This window comes from Cololabis saira, chromosome 17 (genome assembly GCF_033807715.1).
Source record: "Cololabis saira isolate AMF1-May2022 chromosome 17, fColSai1.1, whole genome shotgun sequence".
NCBI lineage: Eukaryota > Metazoa > Chordata > Actinopteri > Beloniformes > Belonidae > Cololabis > Cololabis saira.
Genome location: NC_084603.1, coordinates 19225304 through 19244938, shown reverse-complemented (window position 1 = coordinate 19244938; position 19635 = coordinate 19225304). Strand labels below are relative to the sequence as shown.

At 42.5% G+C, this 19635-nt stretch overlaps 2 protein-coding genes across 3 annotated transcripts in view; one reads left to right on the top strand and one right to left on the bottom strand.

Annotated features, from left to right (window-relative positions):
- Nucleotides 1–19533, bottom strand: part of LOC133463891 (metal transporter CNNM1) — a 24557-nt gene extending 5024 nt beyond the window's left edge. The window contains exons 1-9 of one of the 2 annotated variants that reach the window (XM_061745652.1): nt 19341–19533; nt 13981–15455; nt 8171–8314; nt 4986–5126; nt 4672–4841; nt 4440–4539; nt 2593–2738; nt 1883–2126; nt 353–457 (exon numbers count right to left, since the gene is read on the bottom strand). In XM_061745652.1, coding sequence (XP_061601636.1) covers nt 353–457; nt 1883–2126; nt 2593–2738; nt 4440–4539; nt 4672–4841; nt 4986–5126; nt 8171–8314; nt 13981–15442 — 2512 coding nt within the window. In that variant the 5' untranslated portion in view covers nt 15443–15455; nt 19341–19533. Of the gene's footprint in view, nt 1–352; nt 458–1882; nt 2127–2592; nt 2739–4439; nt 4540–4671; nt 4842–4985; nt 5127–8170; nt 8315–13980; nt 15467–19340 lie in introns of those variants that run through there. The other variant, XM_061745651.1, reaches the window with a different exon arrangement.
- The window catches only part of hpse2 (heparanase 2), a 71254-nt gene continuing 70850 nt past the window's right edge, over nt 19232–19635 (top strand). The window contains exon 1 of the mRNA XM_061745653.1: nt 19232–19635. Within this exon, the coding sequence (XP_061601637.1) occupies nt 19361–19635 (275 nt within the window). The 5' untranslated portion in view covers nt 19232–19360.

The window sequence follows — 19635 nt, the reverse complement described above, 5'->3', positions numbered from 1 at the left end:
AGAGAAGAGTAGGATTATCCAGCCCTTGCTGGAACCTCGGAAACGGGCAACACAAAATGGAGGCACAGGGCATGGAAGAGAGGCATACGATGGAGCCTGACGGCTGAGACTCTACTCCCAACCAGCTGCTATGAGCAGAGATCTGAAACCATGGTTGAAAGGGGAGCTTTTGTTTCTCTGTGGTATCTTACCCATCTTTTTTCAGAAATACATAATACATCTCCTAACAGATTACAGATGTGTTATATCCTCCAAAAGTCCTATAGTGCTGCTTGATAAAAAAAACAATCTGTGTTAAATAATCAGGAGGATCAAAGGGGTCATAGTTCAGAATGTCTAACTCGGCACTTACCATTGTCTGCAGGACTTTCTGGCCGGTCCTCTTGGATAAACGGAATGTCATCCATGCGAAGGAACACTGTGTCATTTGGGCTCCTCTGCCCATCAGATTTACTGCCTAAAACGAGAAATGACCATAATAATACCTTCATCGGCGGCATGATTACAACTCTGCCATTAGAGGGAGGCAGAGAACTTAATATATATCAGACTGGGGTTGTTTTTTTAGGGTCTAACTGAAGGTCAAATGTAACAGTGAGTGATTTAGAGATTTCCATTCCAACTAAAGATGAGCTACTACTAGTGGAAAGGATTTATTCGGCGAGATCTGCTAAGTTATGCTTAAGCGACAGGAAAAAAAAGACAAAATAATGTTTTATTGACAACCAGTGGAGCTATCTGTGTAGTAATGTTTCTTAATGACACAAACAGAAACCCAAACTGGGAGTTGCAAAACAGCTGGTTCTATAAACCTACACGACTGCTTGATGGTGTGTTTGCAACAGTTTGGTAAGAGATGTATCTGTAGTGCTTGACTCATAAAGAGTCCGCTGTTATATAATATAATGTCACACATAAACTGTTACATCAACTGCCTCATATTTCCAGTTATGGCCATTTCTAACAACATAATACCAATATGTCTGTTATTCAGCCAGCATGAACATAATGTCCAATCTTCTATCATTGATATACCTGTGGAATAATATACTTTGTATATACTTCTTCATTTATTCAAGCACACTTTCAATCACTTAAAATGTAATTACCTTGCCTAAGCATAGGATCTATGGGAGAAGTTTAAAAGTAAGAGTTGCAATCAGTAAATTAACAAATTATGGAGCCAGACCACGCATGGTAGTCATGCCACATGCTGACATCGGGTGGTGGTGAGAAGCAGAAATAAACATCCAAAAGATGCTTCAAATTTTCAGTCATCATGATTAGGGTTTAGGATTAGATCTATCAACCACTGATTTTTGTGTTGTCCCCCATCGTGCTAGATACAGGACTGTCTCAGAAAATTAGAATATTGTGATAAAGTTCTTTATTTTCTGTAATGCAATTGAAAAAACAAAAATGTCATACATTCTGGATTCATTACAAATCAACTGAAATATTGCAAGCCTTTTATTATTTTAATATTGCTGATTACGGTTTACAGTTTAAGATTAAGATTCCCAGAATATTCTAATTTTTTGAGATAGGATATTTGAATTTTCTTAAGCTGTAAGCCATGATCAGCAATATTAAAATAATAAAAAGGCTTGCAATATTTCAGTTGATTTGTAATGAATCGTGAATATATGACATTTTTGTTTTTCTAATTGCATTACAGAAAATCACAATATTCTCTCTTTTCTGAGACAGTCCTGTAGGGACTGAGTTTCCAGAGCTTCCATCAGATTCCTACATCAAACAGTATCTAGACCCTGAGGCTCATATATCTGTAGCTAATACCAAACTGATTTTGTGGCTTAAATCCAGATTATTTGACAACCAGCAAGAATAGCCAACCTAAGCACAAAAAGCTGGTACTTACGAACTATGCGGTTCCTCTGATTAAGATGGGAGGTGTTGCGAAGGCCACTGTGGGGATGGAGGTGTGCAAGGCGTGCCAGCCCCAGCCGAGTGTGCATGCTCGTGAGTGGGAGGGCGATGCTGTTAGAGCGAGCCTCTGGGACCGGACGCCTGCCTTTCAGCTCAGCATCCACAGCGTCCGGTGTCTGGGGCGAGCTGTCCATCCGTGTGGCTGTGAGGGCGTTCTGGTAGTGGTTCCTGGTGATCTGTGGCCACGCAGGAATCAAGAATGATCATTGACACATCAACCGTGGACGCATGCATGACTGGAAACATGGATTCCTTTGGACAAAGGGAAGAAGAGGTGAAGGGAGAGGGCAAATCCATCTATTTAAGCTTGAAATAGAGCTCAATTACTTTTGTACTGTGATTAAAGGAAAGAGGGTGTGTGGAGGGGAGAGTGAGACAGGGTGTCTGCGTTCAGTCAGAATCAGGGATTAGGACATATCAAAGGAAAATGCTGCAGCAGAGCACATTTCTGAGAACTTTGAAGATTAAACGGAGAGAGTTTATGAGTTCAGTTACATGTGGGTGATATTGCTCTAAGTGTACAGGAAATTAGACATTTAACTGCATTTTTACAACAGGAAATTGTGGCTATCATACAGTTAGTAATAATAGTGTTCTCTCCCATGTGTTTCTGCATTGTGTTTAGGCATTTGTGTTAATAACCTTGATAATCTGCAGGTCTGTGAGCTGTCGGACAGAGTAGTCTGGTAAATAGACCCCTCCTCCCAGAGTGAGCTGACCCATGCTGCCTCCACTCAGCAATGAATCTGATTGGTTCAGGCCACTGCCCCGCGAGCTGTACCTGCGAGCTGAACAGAAAAGAAAATTGTCGATAGTGTTAGATCCAGAAAAGTGTCTTCATGGCTCCCAACTTGGGAAACTGGAGGAAACTGTCCTTTTAAGCTTTAAATGGTGCAGAAAAGTTATTTTATACTTCTGTGGATTCTGCATCATAACGCTGTCGTGTCCTACTGCTTGACAGACAATAATCTCAATTTCATGGTTTGGTTCTCACCCCAAGATTTGACTGTGAGCGTGTTCTTAATTATATGCAATAAAATCAATAAATCCTTCCTTAGTGGTCTTCTGTCAAGTTGCAGAAGGCAAGGCAAAGGCAAGGCGAATGTATTTATAAAGTACATTTCACACAACAAGCATGGACTCAATGTGCTCAAATACATAAACAAACAAAATTACAGGTTTACAATAACAGAAACAGACAAAAGTATATCAAGAGAAAAACAACAATAACAACAATAATTCCATTATAACAAAAATGCTATCACTCAGCCAACCATGTAGAGTTTGCTCAAACGCCTGTGCAAAAAGGTACGTTTTTAGTCTGCTTTTGAAAGAGGCCACTGTTGGAGCAAACCTTAGAAGTATCACATGGACCACTGGAAGTGTGGCAGAGTGGAGGAGCTGCAGCCACTCAGGCTGACGGGACACAGGTGTGGCCCGTCAACCTCTCCACCCTGCCAGCCTTATAAGAGGAGAAGCTGCTGCTGAGACTGTTGGTTCTGTGAAGCTGGGTGATGGTGCTGATGTGCTTGGGCACGTGTGTGTTGGTGAAACTTAAATAAAAAAGGGTCTGCACTAAACTCTGTGTCTCTCCATCCTGTTGGTCAGGCCCCCGTAGCACTCACACTGCTACACTGGCGCCCAATGTGGGGCCTCGAAGGATGGAGAGACACGGAGTTTAGTGCAGAATCCCTTTATTTGCCACAAATCACCGCCAACATGTGCGCAAGCATACCCGCAGCTCCTCCGACCCCTTGCTGCTGTCCAGCTCCGCCTTATAAGGCAGGCAGGGTGGAGAGAACCAGCCACTCAGGCGGATGGGACACAGGTGCGTGTCCCATCAACCTCTCCACCCTGCCACTGGAAGATACACCAGAGCTCAGCTGGGTGTCACAAAAGGTGGATATGTGTATTTTATTCTTATCATTTTACACTGAAATACAGCTTTCTGGAACTTGAAGGAGCAATGATTGGTTGTAAAGAGCGTAATATGTGCCATTAAGAAAAAGTAAAAATTCGATATCAACTATACATATGCAGCGAACACATTAAAAAAAGGGAATATTCTTAAACCTCCCAACAAGGAAGCTTCGAATATTTAACAGGAATCTCCAATGGCTTTAAGCTCAGTTTGAACATCAGAAATTTTTAAATGTGTTCACAACCACCGCAAGAAGCGAAAAGAGAATCTAAGACAGGTTTTCTGCTTGCTCCACAGTCGGAGAGCTGGATTTCATATAATCCTTCCCAGGTCAAGTCCTTCCACTGGGAAATTCTCTGAAATCACTTCTTTTAATTACTTTCTTCCTTCTGCTTGTGCTGCGTCTCCTGCAGGCTGACAGATGCTGGGTGGCAGTCAGACAGAAGAAAAAAAACAAAAAAAACATCCACCACTGCCAATCCTTTTGCCAAGCCGCTTGTGCTGCAATTATCATCACTACAATCCTCATTAAGTCCACTAGAATTATATCTTACAGAAAGCGACGTACCCGTATGCAGGGGTGGGATGAGTGCTGGCATGCCATAGTAGGAAAATGCCCCATTTTCAAACCGCAGAGCCTCCTTCCCAATCTCTACCTCCACCCGTCCCTGAAACATGAACACAGCCATTTTACATGAATAAGGTTGAATATAATGTGGAAAAGAGCTTTGATCTGTAATTTCAAGCACAGACATGACTATCACTTATTGTCCTCAGCTCACACGCCAACATGGGAATACCTGCAGGATCAGGATGAAGTAGTCAACAGGTTTGTTTCTCTGATAGAGGTAGTGCTGAGGAGCGTGCTTGTTCTTGGGGTTGAACTTGGGTTCCTGCACAACGCTGGGATGTTTGATGAGACGCAGCAGGATCTTGTCTGACAGGTGACACGACCTGAAAGGCTCCACTTCTACAAAATAGATTCAGATCGAAACACACATGAAACAAAGAGACAAAGGACCCCCCCCCCCCCCCCCCCCCCCCCCCCGCCAACAATCACATCTGAATATTTTCCCCTTTATTTCACCAACTGTGTGTACCTAACACAAAATACCTGTCGCCAAGAAGCGGTGTGTTGCAAGCAGCAGCTGGGGTGAGATCTTCACCCTCATCTCGTTTTCGGACAATTTGAAGATGGAGAAATCTTGTTTCTTCCTTTCATGAGTGGACACCCGCCTCTTGGTCCGATTGTCAGCTGTGAATCCATAAACACGGTAAATACGGCACAGATCTAACTCCACTGACTAGGTTGAAAGGCGGAAGTTTGTTTAACACTATGAACACATGTCGATGGGAGGGGAGTCAAATACACCGTTCCATTAAATGTACTGCAGCTGTAATCAGAACAGTTGATGCAAAAGAGACCTGCATGCAAAGTCTGTCAAAAACATGCAAACAGACAGGCTTAATTACTATGAGAGACATGCAAATGAAAAGGATTAAAAAAAAACAACACAAAAGAACAAAATGGATTCATGAACATTAGTGCAACAACACCACTGACAGACACTTTGCATGAGATTAAATGCAAAGTGTCTGCACTTTTATGGTTTTATGCTTGGGAGCAGGGCTTTTTGCAGTATTTGAACACCAAATCAAGTTCCCACAATGATGGTAGTAAACCGCAGATTAAAATTAGAATGAGAGACTTTTTGAATGCCTCTCTATCAAAAGCTTTCCAGCCAATTAAAAATGAGCGGATTATGGTGCTTATCTGTGTGTCTGGGTCATCTATCCACATGATTTAATTATGCACCAGAAAGGAGCTGGGAAACAGCAGGGGGGAATGGAATCAATAATTTGATGAGAATATACAAAAGTAGATGGTATAAATAGGAAATTACAGTTGATTATTCATAATATTGCTTCAGTTTTAAGGTTCTATGCATTGAGACATAATACAAAACTGTTTAGTCTTGCACGGTCGTTAAATAAGTCAAGTACGAGGCGGAGGAGTAGCAGCGTTCTATAACTCCAGTCTTCGAATAAAATCTAAACCTAAATGTCATTATAATACGTTCAAAAGCCTCAGGCTTAGTCTAAAAATCCCGAGCTGGAAATCAGAGAAGCCAGTTTTGTTAGTGGTGCTGTACCGGCCCCCTGCTGATTCTTATCTATGGTTTCCGTCTGAGTTTTTAGATTTCCTCTCCGGTAATAGTGCCTTATGTTCCTAATAGAGCTCTCTGTTCCCAGAATGCAGGTTCACTTATAGTTCCTAGAGTATCCAAATGCAGATCTAGAGTACAGGCCTTCTGCTATCAGTCACCATTACTATGGAACCAACTTCCAATTTGGGTTAAGGAGGCTGACCCCACCTCCACCTTTAACATTTCTGTTTAGTAAAGACTGTAGTTAGTGTAAACTCTAGTGTGTTAGGGCCAGTAGTCATAGCTGCAGCTACAGGACAAGACTAGAGCAGCTCGTCTTAAACATAGCTTCATTGTAGATATGCTGCGATGAGACTACACTACGCAGGGGGGACATCAACATGGATCCACTGAGCGGTGCCCCTCATCCCTTTGTCTCTTCAGATCAACCCTCAGGTATTAATTAGAAGTACCTTATCAGCGTAATTGCACTACATTGTTCTTGTAGTTTGTTGTACTGGTCTGCCCCCTCTTTTCTCTTCTGTGCATGTTTGCAGGCCAGAGCCTGAGGAGCTGCATGCTGACCTGCAGTCCCATCCCCTGACCACCTCAGTGTCTGCTGTCCACATCTGTTTAAATAGTCATCCCTGTAGTACACCACCTAACCACGTATCAGTGATTTCTCACAGATAATTAACATTAATATTTGTTGTATTTTGTAGCTTTGACAGTGTGTCTGTGTCTCTCCTCTCTGTTCTTCATCCTCTCTGTTCTATCTCCTTTTTAATGCACTGCCCGGCTGGCCTTCAGCAGTATGGTCCCCCCTTATGATCCAGGTCCCGCTCAAGGTTTCTTCTCTTCTCTTTTCCCCCTACCATTGCTTTGGCTTAAGGTTTTTCTCCCACTAGGGGAGTTTTTACCTGCCTTTTTTTAATGTAACAATTGCTCGGATCAGGTTCTGGTTTTCTGGAAAGCGCCTAGAGACAACTTCTATTATGATAGACACTATATAAATAAAATTGAATTGAATGAATTGAATTAATGTTAACTTGAAGTTATTGTTGTTCTGCCCTTGACAATTACCCATCTCCTTCCCTGAAGGCTCTTGTTCGGCAGCTCTTTTAAGTCATTGGTGATCGAGGCTTTTTTTATTGCGCATCAATGCTGAGAGCTGGAGTTATGAAAGAACTGAAGGTCACTGTCACTGAAATTGTTTTTGGCTCCTTATTATCTTGTTTTGACTTCTGCGCTGTCTAAAACCATGGAAAACTATTCCATGCACCATACCTGTGCAGGCAGTATAAATAATTGTCTCTTTATCATTTCTCTGGCTTTTCCTCACTGTCAAGTCTCGATTGTGTTGGTATGCTCACTTGAAAGGTATTTGCTTGTATAAACTCACTAAAGATAAGTGTTGGATTTTTCCATACTTTCTTCTAGAAATAGTTTCTTCCCTCCTAAAGCAGAGTTTTTCCTTGCAACTGTTTGTGTAATACTTGCTGGGCGTCATGTTCTGGGTCTCTGGAAAGCGTTTAGAGACAACTTGGGGTCTCGTAATGTGTTTGTGCAACTGAAACTTGTTGTTGCTAGTGTTTAGGGGCCTATTGTCATCCTACAGTATATCAACTGATGTCTGCAACGTTTTTGCTTTCAAACAGATTGCATCAGACTCTTTGGTTTACAGAAAAGTTCATGACTCACAAGACTAAATGGTGCCCAGGTGTGGTGCCGCAAAACAAACCCAAATTTGTGTTTGCAGCCACGGCTGCTATAATTGGCAAAGAAAGATTTCCTCTTGGCAACAGTTTTATTACAGAATGATGGACTACAAATTGTTTTAAAATTGCCTTATAACCCTTTCAAGCTACATGGACTACAAGAATTGCTTCTCTAAGATAATTGCTGATGTCTTTCCTCTTTACCATAGTGTTAACACAGATGTGAATGCTTCAGGCAAATGGTGTAGTTTCTTTATCGCATGACTGATGATGTTTCTGACCTCAGCATTTTCGAGATAAGTTTAACAAAGGCAGACAGCTTTTCTAACAAACTGGAACAAAAAATCTATTTGAGATTTGTAAATACCAATAATAAATCAATAGACCCAATGAAATGGTTATTCTGCAATGATAACACCTGTGCTTATACGTACTGAACAAGTCCGTCTCATCCACAATTTCAGACTTGATGATCTCTTCGATGACGTCCTCCAGGGTGACGATGCCCATAACTTCATAGAAAGGGTCTCCCTCACCTTCGCTGTTCACCCTCTGTACCACAGCCAGGTGGGACTTACCTGCATTCATCAGAAATAACAATAACATGAATTAAATATTTTCCAAATTTAAGTCAGGCTAAAAATGAACTTCCAATGAACCGACAAACAATGAAACTGAGTAAAAAATAACTCAAGCCAACAGCCTCCAACTGGGTCGGAGCGGTCAGGATGAAAGTCAGCAGTGGAGACGGAGCTGAGACCATGAACACATGGAGACATCCGTCTTACAGTGCGAATTTGTAATAATTTCACATTCATGATTGCCTTAATGCTAAGTTCTCTAGGCGAAAAGAAGAGAAACGGAGAAACCTTGTGGGATTAATCTGACACTTTGGCACTTTTTAGGCCTTGACCGCTTATATAAACACTGAGATTATGTAATCAGTCTGGGGTTGCCTGCATCTGCTAAATTAACTGCCCATACTGCTGCCTCTTCTGTAAACACAACACATGCACGCTTTACACATCCATGAGCAAACCTCCCACTCAGCACCCCTGCCCTGCTCACTTTGTTTAGCTGAACATGACAAGCCTGCAAGATATTATGACACAGCTCGCTAGCAACCCTGCCTTGAGTTGATAAAGCCAGTGTGACAAGTCAATGTTGCCACAAACTTTGCACATCACAAGGAGGATGGAACAGGAGTAGCCCACTGCTGTTGTGCTAGTTACAGCGCAAATAAATACTTCCGGATTAATCACTCACTCTGCAATCATTAAGCCACTTTGGTGACGATATACATGCATATGATGTTTCAGCCAGATTTTACTGGCGACATTCAGACAGTTCCCAATCTTGCTCTGAACAAAATCACTGGCTCACACTATTGGAGATGGGCCGATTTAGAGGATCACAGCCAGCGGATGAAATAGAAAAAGTGCTTTAATCCAGTCCAAAAAAACAAAACAAAGCATAAAAACCTGATTGATTGGCAGGTGGCCATCTCCACAAAGTGTGTCTGAGATTGCCTTCAGAGCTCGGGTCAGCTTGTCGGCAGAGAGCAGGTGAATCAGAGGAGGATTTTGCCTCAGCTGCTGATGCGCTCGGGCGCTGCCTTACATCATTGGTGTTACATAATACCCTTGCAGAACAACACACACACTTGCCAGACTCACACATGCGGACCCACATGCCTTGGGGGGGATCTGGGTCCTCTGTGGATGTCCTTTTTGCAAATGTTTCTGCTCTAGCAGTTTGCCAGAGTCCCCCAGTCTAGACTGGAAATTCATGCATCCTTTTAGATTGTACGTTTGAATGTACCTGATTTTCTATCAACCACCATTTAAAGATGTGCACAGATAACAGCTCACACAAATGTTGTTTCAATCTAAAGCTATCATCTATAATATAATACTTCATTTATTAAATGCATAATACTGGATGAACGTAGCAAAACACATACACAATTGCATACATTGGCTCTCTTGTGATGTTGAAACTCAATTTGTTCATCAGTGATATTTTTTCAGCTTTTTATACTGACTGTGTCTTTAGGGACTTAATTCTTTATGCTTCTTGTAGGTTGCTGTTCTTATGTAGTTAATGCTAAAGCTTTCTTCTAATAGCTTGTTTTTGTTGTTGTTGTTATTTTTTGCAACCCTGCTCATTACTCACAAGAAATCATTTCATTGTCTGGTGGTCAGATCTGCAAACTAATTAAAGGGTTGTGTTAATCTTATCATGTTTTGGAATTTTTATTATGAGTTAAACTTCTTTTTAGGTGCAAAGCCCTTGCATTTGAACATTTATGTGATTTGGAGTTATATATACTACACATATATATATACGTATATATACTATACGTTTATAAATGTTAGGGTTGTGACTCAGATTTTCCTGGTAACAGCTCATACAGTGCAGGGTCAAACACAATCTTTTAAAGTGATTACTTCCCTTTCCTACAATCTCTGACAGATGACATAAATAATTTGTCCAATAAACTAACCCCCCCCCCCCAAACACACTCTTTTCTTTGATATTGTTATAGGTAGAACTTTGTTTAATCTTTCCAAAAACTCGGTGGGATTGTCTTGGATGATGTTGTGCTGTTCACTGGGCTTTCTGTTTCAGAGACTTTCCAGCATTTTCCCTTTTCAGTCATCTCTGAGGGAACGAGTAGAAGGAAGGTCGAGGTTATTTTCAACACATGCTTCAATCTCCAGCATCTGTGATGATGCGGGGGTTCATTAGATCATACAGCATAGGCAACTTAGGCAGCTAGTGCTACTGTTATATCATTAGTGCAGAACGGCTGAAGGATATACAATTTTGTAGAAACAAATTCATTTGACAAATGTAAGCATGTAACAGCATGGTATGGAGCAAACAAGTCTGATTTGTCTACTCTGATCATCCATCCATCCATCCATCCATCCATCCATCCATCCATCCATCCATCCATCCATCCATCCATCCATCCATCCATCCATCCATCCATCCATGCATCCATCCATCCATCCATCCATCCATCCAGGTCAGGGTAACAGGGGGTGAGGGATGGGGGTGTGGGGTGTTTGGAGGTGTTGGAGCCTCTCCCAACTGGGGCCCCTTTGAAAATATTTGGGGTATAATTATATTAAATATGACATAGAGGGCCCTGCACAGTTGGGCAACTGATATCCTATATCAAGCTAGAATGGGAAAGTATTTGGTTTCCAAGACAAGAGCAATTTGGTTTCCTCAGTTCCCAAATGTTTACAGAGCGATTGTAAAAATAAGACGTGATGCAACACAGCGGTTCACATTCCCCCCGTCTTAACTGCTTTTGGAATTGAACACTTAAATTGTGCGTGTTTTTGTAACTGTATAATTGGTTTGAACATTGATATTGTATCCTTATTTCCAGAAGGTCTTTTTTTTTTCCTTGAATGGAAACAGGATGATGTAAATGGCATCTTGTAATCAAATCTGCCCCCACACGAACTTGTTTGTGTATGAGCTGTGGTTGAAATGCCACACAGATATTTCAACAGAGATGCACAGCATTGCAGTATCTATTTACTTAAAACTTATGGTTACAAAGCACTGACTCAGAAAAAGAAGCAATAAAAAAATGATAGTTTTGAACATTCTTACTGTTCAGCAGACTAAATAACCAATTTCTAGAAGTCATGAAGTTCTGTAAACGCCAATAACTCCATCCTCGCCCACTCTCTGTCGACAGAGTCGTTTTTTTTTTAATTTCCCTCAAGTTCAGGTCCTCTACCAGAGGCCTGGGAGCTTGAGGCTACTATGCAGTATTTGTGCTGTTTCTTTTTCTGTGCTTTTCTGGACAGACATCTCTGATGCTTCTCCAGGATGTGCCGGAGACACTCTCCCTGCTTAGAGGCCACAGCTGTGAGTGCTCCAGTTCCCACTGGCACCACTGTTGATTTCACTTATACATATTTTCTTGTACTTCCTTCAACTCCTGGTATTTTTCTAGTTATTTGTGTTCCCTCTATAGCTCTGCTTCTATGGTACCATCACACATGAAATTCAGTCTTGCTATAGGCACTGATGCATCCCCACGCTGTCTTTTACACTTTTCCCTTTTAACAGCCTGGATGGTCTTTTTCATTTTTGACACGTAGACATGTGTGCTTTGTTTTTTTCTTTTTTCCAACGAAACCTGACACGTAGACTCATCTGAATGCGGAACTATTGCCGAGTGTCTTTTTGTTCTATCTAAGATGAACTTGTACTGCAGAGCACTCAGTTCAGTTTTTTTGTGAAAAAAAAAAGATTTCAGGTTATGTTTATGCAGAAAGAACCAGAATCTTTTCATTTTTGTACAGATTTTTTCTTTTGTTTTTCCTGCTGATTGATTATTCTCTGACCCTTCGATGGACTGATGATCTGTCCAGGGTGTATCCTGGCCTTTCACCCAAACAGAGCTGGGATGGGCTCCAGCAGATCACTATGACCCTGAACTGGAGTCAGTGCGTGTAGATAGCGGATGCATTTCTGACAGTGTTTGGTGAATAAGGAGCGAGTCCTCATTCAACAAATTGTCGGTACTTTGTTATGTGCTCCTTATATGTCAATCTTGAGGCCATCAGCTGTTGTTAGTTAGGCTACAGATTGTAGACTGTGTTGGGTTACTTGTGTCATATACATTTTTCTGCCTTTTTTTTGCCTATATTTCTCAACTTATATAAGAATAGACTGGTATCACATTGTAGGTTTATTAATATCCTCTAAATACATTGAAGAATTAACAGATAGCGGATTAAAGTTTCTCTGCATTGGAGGAAACTTCCTAATTCTTCTGGAAATTAAGTGTGAACTTATGAAATCCTCACTACGTTCCCTTCTATGCTACTATAGTGACATTCCTTTCTTTCTTTCTCAAACTTAGTCTGCAGCCCTGCTGCCCTGCAGCCCTGCAGCCGTCTCACTGAGACAGCGCCACAGCTTCCAGCCAGGCTTCCTGCGCAGCAGGAGCCTTTAATCCCTGAGAGCACAGTGGGAAGCAGGTGAGAGTGAGGTAAAGGTTGAAGCTGAATTTTTCATGATTGCTCTTCAGGTTTGGATGGCAATGACCTGCTGAGTAGAGGAAGTCACAGTGGGGTGACAATTAAGTGCACACTAATAATGTGAAGGTGAAGCACAACTTCACCTTTTGCTCTATTTGTAAACAACACATAAAAAAACAGGCACGTTTGAAATCAAAGGTCAGACATGAGTCAAAGGATCAGGCCAAAGCCAACTTTCATAATCTGAATTCAATGAAGCACTAGACTTCCTGGCATATAACTGACAATCCTATGACCCTGCCCGAGTCGACGGCTTCCCCCTTCTAACATGTGCTGACCTCCTATATTTCTTTAGCGAAATAGCTTTACATCTTAATCCCCACATCATAAACCGCAGCTGTTGGAATCCTTAGATAACAGTTACGCCAGTTGCGGTGGTATTTATTTTATGTGGCACTGGCAGTGAAGCAGCCTGCGCTGTTTTCTTTGAAGCACCAATTCCAAATTTGATAAATTGTTGTTATCCAGACTTAATAGAGTCATCAGGCCACATCTTTGTGAGGAGAGGGTCCTGTAGTACCATCAATCAACAACATCGTATCTGGCGAGATGAGTGAGAGAGAAAAAGGATGGAATTCAATGTTACTATTGCCAAACCAGTGACATCAAAATCTTACAAATGTCCTTTTTGATACAGTTTTATGTTACGGCAGAGTTTCTAGATGACATGCTGGGTGTGGGGGGGCTAAGTTAAGAGATGGTGAGGCTGGATGAAGTTCATGGTGCTGTCATGGGAAAATTACTTCAGTCTCTCATCACATAAATTCTTAAGATAACTTCATCCTGGTTCTTGGTAGTCTCTAACCTCTGGCTGAACTAAACCCACCGTGTGACATAGTATCGCATTTCACATATGGCTCTCACTGCTGTCGAGATCAAAGGGCTTTCCTGGCAGGCCTACTTTAAGCCATAAGACTGATGTATACATTGACTTCTGCACTGAAAATGTATTTTTTTAAGTGCACAGTGACTTCAAAGGACCTTTAACTCCTAGGTGGCAGGAGATTGGCTTGAACCATGTGGCGCCTCGCACGGTCTCCAATGTCTCCTCACTGCTAAGTCATGCACTGAGTGGACATGTGAAAACAAAAGAAAAACATTAAAAAAAGAGAGAGAGAGAGTTTTCCCAGCGACCAAGCATCTTGCATGATTTAAAGCTAAGTTACCTCTTTTAAATTCCTCCAGCATCACATCCAGCTTGGTGTCGTTGAAGACACAGTGCATGGGATGCTTGTAAAATTGAGTGATTGTCTTCAGAGGAGTGCAGTCGTCTGGATCCACGAAGGCCAGGTCCTTCACGAACAGGATGTCCACAATGTTAGACCTCTCGTTCTCGTAGACCGGGATGCGAGTGAAGCCACTCTGCATGACGTCGGACATGGTGCAGAAGTCCAGCACGGCGTCGGATGACAGCATGTAGCAGTCTGACAGCGGAGTCAGCACGTCCTCCACGGTCTTGGTCCTCAGCTCCAGCGCTCCCTGGATAATGTTGAGCTCCTCTTTGACCAGGTCGTGGTAGGGGTCCGTGACCCGCAGCATGGCCACCAGCTTCTCCCTGGTGTAAAAGTTGCTGATCTCTTGGTGCAACATGATGTCCAGAATCTTGGAGACTGGGTACGCGATGGGGAAGAACACCAGCATCAGCAAACGGGTCGCGCAAAGGGTCTTGGAGGCGATGGCGAGGTTGTGTCTGGACGCCAAAGAGTGAGGTAAAATCTCGCCAATAAAGAAGATTCCCAACGTGCACGAAGCAGTGGAGAAGGGAGTCATTCCTAAAATCTGGCACATCCACACCACAAAGCATGTATTCGTGAGCACGTTGCCCAGCACCACGGTGCAAAGGATGTAGTTCCCGTGTTTACGCACTGACTCTATCTTCCGTGCGTATTTCTGCTCCTTCTCCGTGCCGCTGTTCTGCAGGACCCGCAGCTCCACGGGGTCCAGAGCCAGCATGCTGATGTTCAGACCGCTGCAGAGAGCAGACAGTCCCAGCAGGAGAACTGACACCCCCGCCTGCAGCCACACATCCGCCTCCGGGGGTCTCTCCACTACTGCCAACCAGAAGTCTCTGGTGCTGAAATGCTCCCATTTAACTCCATCAAAAGCACACATGGAGTAGTATTTGATCACTTCATCCCTGCGCAGGTCTTTGGCGAGCAGCTCTACCAGCACAGAGTTATAACTTGAAGTGGACCTGAAAGAACCCAGCAGCTCGATATCGGAGCTCCGGGCGTTCTCCTCTTCGCAGGGGTTCCCTGCTCCAGCCCGCAGCCGCCTCTCTCCATCCTCTCTGTCCCCACCTGGCTCCTCGATGAATGCGATCCACGGAGCGGCAGGTGCACCGTCGGGGCTGCCGCTGATGTTCAGGCTGTTGGGATGCTCGGATGCTGCTGGGGATGCGGAGAAGTAAACCCTCAACATGAAGCGGGTCCCCTCGGTCGCCTTCAGTATCCCGTCCTGCACGGACAGCTCTCCGCTCTGCGTGTCTTCTGGTCGGACGCCGAGCAGCAGCGCTCTGCAGGCCGGGAGGGAGGAGAGGCTGACGGCCAGGAACAGCAGAGGGAGCCGGCGCGGAAACAGGATGCAGCAGAGAGCATCCGCAGCATCCGCAGCATCCGCAGCCATCATGCTGAATGAACTACTGAAGGGCATGGGGAGAAGTGAGTCACGTGGTGTGCGGATGGAGGGATGGATGGATGGAGCGGCATATATGAAAGAGAGAGAGAGAGAGAGAAAGAGAGAGAGAGAGAGAGAGAGAGAGAGAGAGAGAGAGAGAGAGAGAGAGAGAGAGAGAGTGAGAGAGAGACATTCAGACAGTCTAGGTGGAGAGTACTGAAATATAAATGACATCCCTGACGTAGGTAGCCCACGACTTGTTTTCTGCCACTTTCTAAAAATAGAAAGTAGGAGATACCCAATCATGAATGATTATTGTGATAGCCTGTAGCCAATAGGCTACAACTAAGATCCGCTGGAGGTTTGATGCATGAAAACGGCGCAGCTACACAATATTTTAAGAAAGACGCTCATAAGGAAATTATGTAAGAAAACGGTCCATTCATATCAACAAAGTGACGCCATATTCACCACCAGTCTTGGAGCTGCAGCAGCAATGAAATGTATTCTGTTTTTAAATGGTCCACTAGATGGCAGTATAATCACCTGTTTAAATTGAATCGTGTGTGAATTGACCGCATGAGTCGCCTGATGGAGTTTATGTTCGATAATTAGTCCAGTCAGCACGTGCAGATTTATTTCCAGATAAAGATACGTTATTTTTTATGGCAGAAATTACATCTAATGGTGAGTATAACAATAGTTGAAAACCTTTCGCATCATTTAGAAGTACGCATTTTGACCTCGTTGAAAATATATTCTATTTTGTTGTTTTTGTTTTGTTATTGTTAGTTTGTTCTTACTTTTTGGATATAAACTAATTACGTTGATGTCACTTTCATATAAGGAGTATTAATGTTGAGATTTTAAACATTTAATTGACTGATTCCGTTAAGCAAGTTCAGTAGGTTTAAACGCGATCTCATAAGCGTCTATTATTGTTACCGCGTTGTGTTTTCATTGCTTATAATTACCTGTATGTAACTTCAATATGTCGTTGTTCGTCGGATTATAACTCTAATGATGTTTTCCAATCAAAAAAGTTTAAAGGATAGCCTAATTTCTGAACGCAAGAGAGGAAAAGAAAAAATCCCGATCGTTGGTCCTTCTGGAAAACAACTAAACTTCACTCCACTGTCAGCCTGTTTTCAGTGAATACCGGGGTTGACAAAGACCAACAAAAAAATCCCAGATGACTCAGAGATCATTACTTCTCTTCGGCGATTTTTAAAATATTTGTGTAAGCATTTTTCCAATTAATGACCTGTGGTATTAAGCATAACGCCATCTTCTTTTACCGCAAATCAATAGGGTCAGTGGATTTTTTTCAGGGGCTTCATTATTAAACAATGATCGATCCCTTTTCTGCATCCAGAATTGAAGGAAAATACATACATACAATCAAATAAAAATACATAGATAAAAAAAATATCCACTTGATAAAGAAAACATCAGGAAAAAATACACAATTTAAATGATCCTTAGAATAGCAATCTTTGGCTAAATATTTGGCTGAATTCAGATACAATGAAAGTAAATGATGAGTTTAGGCGTTGACAGGTTATTCTATTTTCTTATAGCCTATATCAGTGCTCCAATTCCACCTTAAGAATCGATAAATTAGCGCTTGTTGAGAACTGGCAGGTTTTCCTGGATAGGTCTAGTGAATAAGACAATATTCGCAACTCTGATTGAATAAATCATCCAATTAAAAGTGATATATGCAAATATATGTCTTGTTAAATATGTAAAGCTTGAGGGTTCCGTATTTGGAGCTGCTGCCCCTGCACACATTAAGTCTTTAGTGAATTAAATTGAATTTGACACTGATCAACAAAGAGGCTTGTATTTTGTTTTGCTTCTTCAGTTGCGCAGCTTCCGATTGCTACTGATCGGTAAGAGAATTGAGTCTTGAAAGTTGGGGCAATATTCAGAGTAAAACTACATAAAGATGTGCGCTCAAGACACTTAGGCGCACGCGTCAGTTTTTCTTTAAAATATGACAGAGTTCGGCGGCGTCAATGTTTCGTTAATTCCTGTTTTGCAGAGAATGACATCCTTGAAGCAATTTCCATTCGACATTTAACCATGTCAGAGTTAATGTAAGAACTTTGCGCTTTTACAAATATACACAAATAACATCATGGCCTATGCTTATTCTGAAAACAAAAATTGCGGTTGTGCTGAAACAACAGGGGGTTTCAACAAGCTTTGCGTCTTCGGCTTCTCTGCTGCACGAACATCAGCTTCCAACAGGCCGTATATGACACATATTGTTCATTTAATACGTGCTGCTTCTGACAGTCAGATTTGACCCCTATAAACTTTCGACGTTTAGATGGATAGTAGGCCCTCATTTGAATATCGCAAAATCTTTCTCTGAATTTTTTTATATGATGTAATACGATTTTGAATGGTGCTCCGCGTCCCAAATGCCCACACTTTACGGCTGTATTTAAAGAATTCGTGAGCACATTTTATGTTTTATGTTTTACGTCCTGATTGCCAAGAGAGAATAAAAAATGAAAAGAACGAAAGATAAAAAAAACTCTGAAACTGGACTCACTTTCCTTTCAAGTTCTCATCTGTTACGGAGCATTAGACAGTATTGACCTTAAACGACCACCTCTTGCCAAACAGAGAATGGCAAGAGAATGTACTTTATTTTCTGTGTTTCTTGTTTTTCTCGCTCACCAATGCAGTGCCCAAAAAACATCTGGATTTAAAAAAAAAGAATAATCCTATTCCGCGTGAAGAAACTTCAATCGCAAATTGGTTTTGAATGTTTCTGGAAAAGAGACCAAATGTTCATATTACCATCTCTAAATATCATCTTCAAATGCAATGCTGTTTGGTCAGCAAACATGAAATATGTTGTTTACGTGATTGTATCTGTTCTGGCTCTCTCGCTTTGTTCACTAAACCGCAGCCCAGAGACTCTTGTGGGCTTAATGTGATTTTTCTTTCCTTTTTGTTGGAAAATGTAATTTACAATGTGCCGCCAACAACGTATTCATAAGAATATGCCCTTTTAGGATGATCTGAAGTTGTAATTTCGTGGTGTAATGGGCAACGGAGCTTATCCTGAGTCAATTTAAGTTGAGTTTGACATTTAAATATTTAAATGCCATGTTTTCATTTAATCCGCTCAGTCATATTCTTCTTGAAGTAACCACTACCGCAAGTTTTTGGTCATTGTCTATCCCAAAATCTTCATGATTTAATTTTCATTTTCTTTTTTTTAGAGCCTTGCCTTCAAAAACTTATAGCCAAGAAAGGGTAAATGTACTCAACTTGGTGACAGTGCTTTCTCTTCAGTTGCCACCTCATTGTTAGACCCAGTTCCAAATTCAAATCAGATTTCAGTATTTGACCTATAAAATATTGATTTCCACTTTATGAAAACCTCAACACCGCTGGAAAATATTTAGTATCTACAGGACAATGTATCCTCTTCTCGCAAGAGCCAATTGTTACCAGTTTGAGCTCATAAAAAGTGCATTTGCACGGTCTCATACCTCAGCGAACCTGAAGACTGATTTATGGTTCCGCGCTAAATCGACGGCGTAGGCTACGCACCGTACCCTACACCGTACGCGCGCGTCGCCGCGTACCCACGCCGTTGGTTACGCGTTGGTGTAACGCGGAACCATAAATCAGCCTTTAGAGGGGCGGTGCTGCCTCCTCTCCTCCTCCCAGTTTTTGGCTGCGACTGCCGGGAAGGCTGGCCCGGGGCGTGCGCTCTTGTGCGCAGCTCCCAACAATACTCTGAAGGGCGGGGGGCAAAGAGGGTGAGACAGCTAGACAGGAAGACAGACCCAGATCGATGGGATTGAAGTAAAGAACTGCCATCGAAACTTTGAAAGCGCGCATTTTTTCCCCAGCACTAATTGGGCGCACTAATTCCCACCGTTACTCCGAACCAAGAAGATGCCCAAATCCTCCCCGCGCGCGTCCTCCTGGTCCTCCCTGTGGTTAGCATCTCTGGTTATTTTGGTGGTGCAGTCCGCGCTCTCTTCCTCGTACTCTTCCTCCTCCACGTATCAGAGACCTGCAGCCGGTGGGAAGCGAGCGGGCTTCATGGGAAGAACGCTGGTTCTGCTGGATGTCAACACCCGCAGTCCGATCAGAGTCCTCAACAACAACTTCCTCTCGTTGCAGCTGGACCCCTCGATCATCAAAGACGGCTGGCTGGACTTTCTGAG